The sequence below is a fragment of the Lutra lutra genome, chromosome 1 (assembly GCF_902655055.1).
Source record: "Lutra lutra chromosome 1, mLutLut1.2, whole genome shotgun sequence".
Lineage (NCBI taxonomy): Eukaryota > Metazoa > Chordata > Mammalia > Carnivora > Mustelidae > Lutra > Lutra lutra.
Window position 1 is genome coordinate 151318351 of NC_062278.1, and position 9160 is coordinate 151327510.

Sequence of the window (9160 nt, forward strand, 5' to 3'; positions counted from 1 at the left end):
CATGGTACTGTCTGGATAGGGGAGGTGACGGACTGGATGTTGGCAGGAGAATCCTGAGTCTCTGGTTGGGGGCAGGAATTAATCCCAGTCTCATTATTCTGCCTGTTTACCTGGGTCCCTCCTCTCTATCCTCACTGTGAGGGGCTTGGGAGAAAGTCCTGCTTTCTCTTGCATGTGGGGCTCCCTGAGATCTGGGGTAGGGTGCAGATGCTGGGAGTTGTGGCTGTTAGATGATAGGGGCTCTGAAAGATGGGATGGGGGCCTGACTCAGGTTTTGTGGGTGCCCTACCCACTCCTCAAGGGGAGCTTGAGCTCACAGCTACTGGCCTGGAATCAGAATTCCCAGCCAGAGAACTATGGCCAGAATTCAGGGCCAGAGAACTATGGCAGGAGAAGCCAAGGGAGCGTGGTGAAGGAGGAGGAGTCCCTCTGAGGGCAGCTGGCTTCTGAGAGGGGTCTAAAATGCAGCAGACTGGATTAGGCGAGAGAGAAGAGAGAACTTCCTGCCTGCAAATTACCAAGCTCTGGAAGGCCACTCTGAATGATCTGTGCTTCTGAGACTTGCCCAGGAAGGCCCTTTGTCCCTGACAGGGATGGCTGGGGAACAGGGGAATAAAAAGTAAGGGTGGTCCCATTTACCACTCTCCCATCACCAGCTCATATCCCATGATTTATTTAAGCCTCTTCCTCCTGCCATTGAAATAATGGGGCAACAGAATTACTGGGGGAAACTGAGGATCCTGAGAGAAAGCCGAGGGGTCAAAGGCACACAGGACCCCAACCCAGCTACCCAGACTGTGCCCCTCATTCTGGCTTTTGTGTTTGAATTGGTGAGGAGATAGAGAGGGTGCAGTGGGGGAAGAAGCAGGAGGAGACAGGGGCTGGGGAGGAGGGGGGCACACAGGAAGGTGGGGTAAATCATGGGATCCAGAAATCACAGGAAAAGAGGAGAAGCACGCTCCCAGCTTCTCAGAGGAAACCCTGAGAAGTTGAAATAGGGCCTCATCCTATTGGGAAGAGGCACAGGGAGATGGCTGGGGTGATGGGAACGTGGGCTAGTTTGATCTGGGCAGTGGCTACACAGATGTGCACACGTGGGACAACTCCTGCACGGTCACTGCAGATTTGTACATTTTACTAATTAAAAAATGTCTCTGAAGTCCTGAGGCAGCCTGCAGCAGGCTATTGCTGTTTTGGAAGAAGAAACTCCTCTTGGTGAGGCCACAGATTCCAGAATCAGACTGCCTGCCACTTCCTGGCTGGGTGACCTTGGGCAAGTCTCCCCACTGCATCTGTAAAATGGGGCACCATCTACTTCCAGGGCTGCATCCAGGGTCACATGTCAAGGACACCAGGGAACCACCAAGAAAGGTTAGTGGTTATTGACAAAGGCTCGGGCAGCCCCTTGTGCCAGGCTGGCCTTGCCGTTTGCATCAGGACCTGGGCCTTGCCACTGCCCACACGATCTGCAGAAGGCCAGGCAGTCTGAAGTTCCCGCCGGCTGCCACGTGGGCACTGTGTCCACCAGAGGGGAGGTCTCAGGGCAGGGATTCCCTCACCCCCTACTGCTGTTCAATTTCTTCCCCCTCCCTGTATTTTAAAATTCTTTCGCCAACAGTCTGATGCCTCTGCTTTCTGAATATCCATATTTTGCCAACCTACCTCCTCCTGGGAGAGGCCGAATTCTGGGTGGTATGTTGGGGGGGGTACGACAAAGAGGGAGACACAGGAAGCAGGTTTGGGCATGGGGCATGAAAGAACTTTCCACATCTTAGGGTGGTCCCAGAACAAGGGCTCTCATTATGAGAATACAAGCTTAAAGATGTTCCATCTGGGGCTAAGCCTGGCCCCATCTAAGGGCACTTCTTGTGGACATCCTTAGGTATATGAAGCCTCTTGGGGATTCTTTGTAGGGGATCATTGTGGCAATGGCCAGTGAAGCAGGAGCAGCAGGGACTCAGGTTTAAATCCTCTGCCTCTTGAAAGCCATCCTGGGCACCCCGGAGGGAAAAAGGACTCAGTTTACACACATGGTGTGTGTGTGGGGGGCCATGTTGGTGTTGGGGCCACGTGCTGAGAACTGAACACAAGCGTGGGCAGAAGACAGGCTGAGACGTCCATACAGAGTCAGTTGGTGACCTCTTGCCCTCTTCTGATGATCGGTTGTGCAGGAAGAACTTGTTTTTCAGATAGCGGGAGGCACTTCCTGAGAGACATGGACCCTCACATCATGAGCTACATGAAACCGGGGTGCAGATAAAGACTGGGGCCCCATCCAGGGAAGGGCTGGACGTTCACCCACCCACCAGCTCTCTGTACAGGCTCACCACAACCCAGGCCAGAAGGATCCTTGCAGTCAGACCCCAACCCCTAGTAGTATCGCCACACTGCCTGGGGGTACTATGCCAAACCACGCTGTTTGGGGATGTCTGAACAGCAGATATCAAGGAATTCCTGTTCGTTTTGTTTAGTGTGCTGGGGGTATCGTAGTGGTAGAGGAAAATGTCCTTTGGTTTTAAAGAATGCACCTTAAAATCATGTGGGGTGCAAGGTCATAATGTCTACAATTGATGTTACAAGATTTCAGCCAAAAAAGGGAAATGATGCCAATATTAATTGTTACTGGCTATCAGTTGTCAAACGTAGGGCCTGGGAGGGGATGGGCACTGGTTGTTCCCATACTGCCATTGTGCTGACATCACCCCAAGGACTGAGTATTTCCATGTTCATTACATTATTCTCTGTCTCTCTCTTTCATATGTTTGAACATTTTTTTTCACAATAAAAAGTTAATTTAAAAAACCTATAATGCGGTGGAGAGATGAAGCTGTGTTTCTTTGACTTCTGAAATACATCTAAGGTATGTGAGCAACTGTGGGCATATTATACAATTGTGTTGGGAAGTCCAGCTGGGGAGGGCAGAGTGTGGGAGGCTGAGCAGCAAAGGCAGGGAGAGAGGGGCAGGGCTTCCTCTCATCCCCTGGTCCCATGCCAGCATCCCTGGCCAGAGGGGCCAGTGAGGGGTCCCTGCGAGTAGCAGGCTTGGCCTAAATTAGGTTGCCCCCGAGGCTGCCCACCATGGGAGGAATTATGTTGCCTACCTCCCAGCCTTCCCTGAGATGGCCCCTCACCTACCTGGGCCTGGAGCCTCACCCCCACATTGCCTGCCTAGCTCATGAAGTCCCCTGGGCTCCCAAACTGGGGATCGAGTGAAGAGAAGGCCTATCCCAGGTCACAGGGCTCTTCGTCCTCCCTCAAGCCTCGAAGAAGGGGGGCCCAGCACTCTCTTCCCATTTCTCCTGCACCGGGGAGGGGGAGGCCAAGATTCCCACCCTCCCTTTTGTGATGAGGAAACGGATACCCTTCCACAGAGATCAAACATGTTCTTAAGGGCAATTGGCCGTTGGCATGGAGGAAGGTGAGGACCAGGTCGCATGGGCTCCAGAAACATCAGGGAGGACTGAGATTCAGGGCACCAGGATGGGAGGTTGGAAATTTCTGAGGAAAGTTCACTCTTCCAGCACAGTCCCCTAGGAACCCCAGGTGGCGGTTGTCATTCTGCTCGAGAAGGAGGGAGGCCTGACCCCACTGTAGCCATGTTTCCTTAAAGCCCGCAAGGTGGTCTGCTGGGGCCAAGAGGGCCGGCCCAGCCGTGGAAAGCCCCTGGAGACGCTGAAAGCAGATAGCTAGGGCAGGATGGCCACGGCATACTGAGACCTTCAGGAGCGGGTGGGCAGCAATCTGCCTCAGAGAGGAGGTAGGAGAAGCCAAACCTTTCCCAGCCCCTGGGCCATCCCTGCTTCTGGGGGGTAGGGTTGTGTGTGGGGGATCTGGGAGCTTCTTCCTCCTTCTGGGATCAGGCCTATTGGTCCTGCCAACAGAGGATCTTTTATAGTTTTTGGTGGAATGTTGGCCCATTTGTCCAAACTCTTTTAGGGCACTGTCCTGCCTCCCCTAGGGAGCCTTCCCTGATTGCTCCTCTCAGTGATCCTTGCTTTGGTGCTGGTAAACTGTACCCCGTAGCCCCCTGGGCTCTTCCTCCTGGGCCACTGGCTCTGCTCTCCCTGACCAGCCTGAGAATCTTCCCAGGGCAGGACCTGGGTCTGCTCCTCCTCTGACACCCACCCTCCCCGTCCCTGAGCTGGGGATTGCCCTGAGTAGTTCTGCTACCAGTGAAGAGCCCCTGTGCCTGCTGTCCAGGGGGTAGGGGCAGTAGAAGGTCTGACAGGTGGCCTTGGGGCAGACTTCCTCTTCTGAGACACTAGAGGTTTTCTTTCCTCTTTTTTGCTTCCCTGTTCAGAGATTTCCCCTTCCCTGACTGAAGTCAGGGCATCATAAACAGGAGTGATAAGGCCTTGGGTCTTTACACTGAACTTTGCAGCTGCCATTTTATGACTCTGATGATTATCAAGTTCTGCTCCCAGGACAGGCAATGAGCTTCTCGTCCCCAGTATGTCAAGACATTAGCTAGATGGAAACACAGAGAATCCTGCTTCAGTGGAGGTGATGGTAAGGGAGGTAATCATGGGATAGAAGAGACTAGGTGATCAGTATACTCTACCCACCCACCAGCCAGCCTGGAGCTGCTGTTAGACCTGGGACCCACTAGGGTTAGGCTCCGACTAAGCAGCAACCCCAGATTCCTCAAGTCCTGGGGTAGGCAGACAGAGAAAACCAACCTCAGTCCAGGGCTGATTAGTGGGGGACAGGTGTCTTTGGGACTTATTTTGCCCATCTGTAAAATGGGCTTGGGTGGACTCCATGAGTTTTGAGGTCTTCCCTGATCTTAGAGGGAGATGATCCATGCATCTCCCACCCGAATCAGCATCTGGCCTGCAGGTGAGTCACCCGCAGCAACACATGAGGGCACGGCCACGCGTGGGGCTCACCAGCACACATGCCTTAAAAGCATACACACATCTTGTGGGGTTGAAGCAGAAGCTGAGAAAGAGGACGCCCCGGCTTCTTGGCTGTGTGCACCTTGCTCAGCTTTCTTCAAGCACACGTCTGGCCCTTCTTCATAAACACCACCCAGATCCTCTCACTTCCCACCACCTTCCACCTTGGGCTCTTACCTTTCAGCGCGGCTCAGTGCGAAGGCACAGGAAGGGCCTGCCAGTCAGCCACCTTACCCCAAAAGCCCCTTCCTAGCGCTGCGTCTGCTGCTGAGACCTCACTCCTACACGTAACACACACCGCTCCCCCGCTACCTCCAGACGGGCCCAGCACACAAAGACGACCCCCGTAGACTCCCTCGCTGCCACCTACTGTCCACCAGGCCTTCCATTTCAATCTACCACAGTCCCCCCACCCTGCCTCCGCTGACTTCCCCGCCCCACGCACAAAGCAGCCACTACACCGAAGGCAAGTTTATGGAGCACTCTCTTTCCTGGCGCCCTTCCACCGGTGTCCCAGCTCGCGGCGCTGAGCGGGCTCTCAGCGGCGCAGGGTGGGACTAGGAGCGAACAGGATCCACCCCCTTGGGTCTAGATCCGGGCCGAGGCTGAGCTGGAAGGAGAGACCCGGCGCTCCGTGCCCCTCATTCCGCTTCCACAGACGTGCGCACAGACGGCAGGGCTCCCGCCGCCCCCACTCCACCCGCGGCGGCCGGGACTCCGCGTTGTCCGGCGGGCACTCACCGCGGGGCCGAGGGTGCAGGCGAGGGCGCTGGCCAGCACGCAGAGCCAGCGGGCGGGCGGCGAGCTGGTCGGGCGCATGGTCTGCCCTGAACCCGCGGCAGGCGGCCCGGCGCCGGGAATAGGCGTGCGGGCCGCGCACCTCGCGGTCGACGGCGGGGAGCCGGGCAGAGTGGCGCGGTCGCGGTGGCCCCGGCGCGAAGAGGCGCAGCTCGGGGCTGGAGGCGGGCCCCGGGGGCTCGTCTGACGGGCGGCGGCTCTGGCCAATGGCTCGGCAGAGGCGGGACCGCCGCTCAGGTGTGGGGCGGGGCTGGGGGCTCTCCCGCCAGGGGTAGTCCCTGAGCTCAGACCGCGGATCCCCCGCCCCAGGTCAGTCTTCGGCCGCCTGGCGTTCGATAGCCCTCACGCCTTCCGACCGCAGCCTCGGGAGTCTCGAGACCCCAACACGCCGCGTGCTTGCCTGCTTAGCTCACAACGTTTCCAAGCGCCTGGATGCCGTCTCCCACGCCCGCACGCTCCCTCAGCCCCACCCCAGGACGCTCTCCACGTCCACCTTCAGGGCCACCTCCTCCGGGAAGCCTCCCTGCCAGCCTCCCCATTTCCCATGTCTGCGCCTCGGAGGACTGGTGCTGGAGGGCCGGACTACGAGACACCTGTCACTTCTTATCCCCCAGGGTGCGGGCTGCGGCCTGCGTAGGGTCCTAGGTTGTCAGCGACCCAGAGGTGAGGCACGTGGTTTGATCCATTTTCAACCGCCCCAGCTCATCCCTCGTCCCTACAGGCCGAGCGAGGGGAAACAAGGGCGCGAGTGAGGCCCTACCCTGGGTTCCTTGGTGCCACCCCTGAGCCCAGGCGACCGGGCAGGGCGCGTTTGGCCCTGGCTGGGCTCCCGAGCCCTTCATGACCGGAGAGTGAGGTGTCGTGCTTTAGGGAGGATGGCACGTCCGCGTTCTCGCGCGTCTCGGCTCAGGCACCTCCCGAGGGAGGCTGGGCCGAAGTTCCAGCGCCCCCGCGCGGGGAGGGAAGATCTGTCCCCGGTGCTCCTGACCAGGCTGCAAAACCCACCTAAAATGAAGCGGGAGACTTCCTCCTCTTCCTCCCGCCGTCTCTGTTTTACAGCCCGGGAAGCTGAAGTGTAGAGAAAGGGCTGCACTCGGGCCGCCTGCCTCTGGTGCCTCGCTTCCGTCCGCCGGGTGACAATGGATCAGCTTACCTCCACTTCGCGTCCTCAAGGCTCAGTTTTATTCGTCCCTAAAATGAGGTGATGGTTCAACCCGCGCCGCGCCCCGGGAGGTTTTCTTGTAGACCAAGAGCAGGTGGCTGCCTTGCCCTCTTTCCCAGGACTCGGAACGGTGTGACCTAGGCTGGAGGTGGCGCTGGTGGTGGCAGAGATAGGGTGGATGGTGGATGGATGTGATAAAGGGATGACAGTGTCCAGTGGAGAGGCGGGGAGGACTGGCACGACCGGGGCTCCCAGTGGGAAGCGAGGCTGCTTGAAGGAGCTCCACAAGGCTCCAGCTGACCAGCAGGTGCCTCAGAGTTCCCCGCAGACACACCCGGGCTTCCCTCCTTAGAGCTCAGGAAACTCTGGCCTCTGACTTTCTGGCATGGGTGGAAGTTATGGGGAATCGGGGAAAAGCCTGAAAGGGATGAGCTCCCAGCCCCTCCCCAACTTAGGTTTATTTGGGGTGCTGGCATTTGCTTCCCCCTTCTCTTCCTTTCTCCCTCCCTGTTTCCCTTGCACATTTATTAATAGCTTGCTGTGTACCAGCCTCTGTGCTGTGCACTGGGGCACGGAGGTCGGTAAGACGGGGGGACCTCTTGCGGGGCGGGGGGAGGATCTGGAGAGCTATTGTACTCCCCACAATTTCCACCTCCTTCCAGATGAGCCTGGACATAGACTCTTCCCCCACAGGGGAGCAGTGGAGATGCCTGTGCCTCCAACCTGGCCATTCTAGGGTTGGGACCCAACTGCTTAGTGGAGGACGTGGAGGATTTGAAGAATCTCCAGGCTTCTCAGCCATCTCCACTTCTGGGGGCCAGGTTAGGCTCAGGAGCCAGGCATCCTTGCCTCCCCTTGTGACCCTAACAGAACCCCTTCTCAGGCCTCAGTTCTTCAGCAGGACAGTGGAATTTGGTCCCAGTTCTGGGGAATCACCTCTGCTGGCACAGCGTCCTAGGAGTCCTAGACATGAATGGCAAATCCATGGGCTTTGGGTCTCATAAACCCTTGCTCACTATACACACACACACACACACACACACACACACACGCACACATGCATGCACACACATACATATACCACCTAGCCAGCCACAGAATGCTAAAATCCCATCATTAAAGCTTGTCTCTTGATCTGTTGAAGTTCTGCCCTCTCTGAGGACAAGAATCTTTGGTACTTGAAAGTACTTTGTGAGGGGGTGAAGATTGGGGAAATTAGGAAGGAGCCAGACCCCACTTTGCCACCTGATAGCCTGGCCTGGTGGGTGCCTGGTGGGAAGGGAGGAGACAGAGGGAATCTTAAGACCCCCAACCAGAGATGGGCTGCCTTTCCCCTTGCTCTGGACGGTGGTCCACAAGAAACCTCTTTACCTTCCTGGGCAGGCTAGCGACCATGAGGGTGACTGGCAGGCCCTCTCCACTCCTAGGCGGTCCCTGGCTCCTGGGAAGGAAGCAGGTGACTAAGGAAGAATACTTTTCCCGGCAGATTCTTTGCAATGAAAATTACTCCTTTGTTCTTTCTGAATTGTTCCCCTGGGAGACCCACCCTTCCTTACATATCAAAAGGCACAAAACAAATTCAGAAGTGAAAGAAGGAGCAGAAAAAAGAAAAGAGCAAACACAAACGAAAAATTAAAGAATTCAGGTCCAGGTTAGATTTGACCACGTGTTTACGAATGGTTTTGGCTTATTCAGTTCTGTGTTCCGAGGCCCAGGGGGCATCTCCCGAGAGTCCTGAGGGATCTTCTGGAAAAGCCATCCTTTCACCAGTCCCCTGGTCTGGGAAGTCTTCTGGTGGGGAGGGGGCCGATTTCAGAAGCCTGGGGTTGGGTGGGAAGGGCAGGCTACCTGAGGGGGTGAGAAGCAGAGACTTGGATCTTTGTTCCCCATCTGGAGTTGGCCTTTGTTTCAGCAGTCCAGGCTTGGGGAGGGGGCCGCAGCTCCCCACTCCTCCGTGTCCTTTTGCACTGATTCCTGTTCTGAGTATCCCTTCCTGGATCTCTGAAATCTGTCCCCTGTGTGTGGCCCAAACCCTAGAGCCCTTCCGGCTGCTGGTTGCCGGAAATCACAGGGGTGCAGAAAGAAGATGGGGGGAAGAGGGAGAGGCAGTCACTTGCCATTCCCCGTGACGACAGGCACGGCAGGAAAGAATCTGCAGTTACTCATTTGGAGCCTGCTTGGCTTCCTGGCTGCCTGCCTCATTCCCGCAGTGAGTGCCACCCTTGCCTCCCCCAGTCCTTCCCCACGTCTCTGAGTCGTGCGCTCACTGCTTCAAGGCTCCAAGCTCAGAAACTCACTGGTG

General features: G+C 56.8%; 1 protein-coding gene across 3 annotated transcripts in view; it reads right to left on the reverse strand.

The window, feature by feature from the left end:
* Nucleotides 1-7235, reverse strand: part of VIPR1 (vasoactive intestinal peptide receptor 1) — a 33090-nt gene extending 25855 nt beyond the window's left edge. For 2 of the 3 annotated variants that reach the window (XM_047739391.1, XM_047739390.1), the window contains exon 1: nucleotides 5640-5854. In XM_047739391.1, coding sequence (XP_047595347.1) covers nucleotides 5640-5717 — 78 coding nt within the window. In that variant the 5' untranslated portion in view covers nucleotides 5718-5854. Of the gene's footprint in view, nucleotides 1-5639; nucleotides 5855-6701 lie in introns of those variants that run through there. The other variant, XM_047739392.1, reaches the window with a different exon arrangement.
* Nucleotides 7236-9160: the final 1925 nt, after the last annotated feature.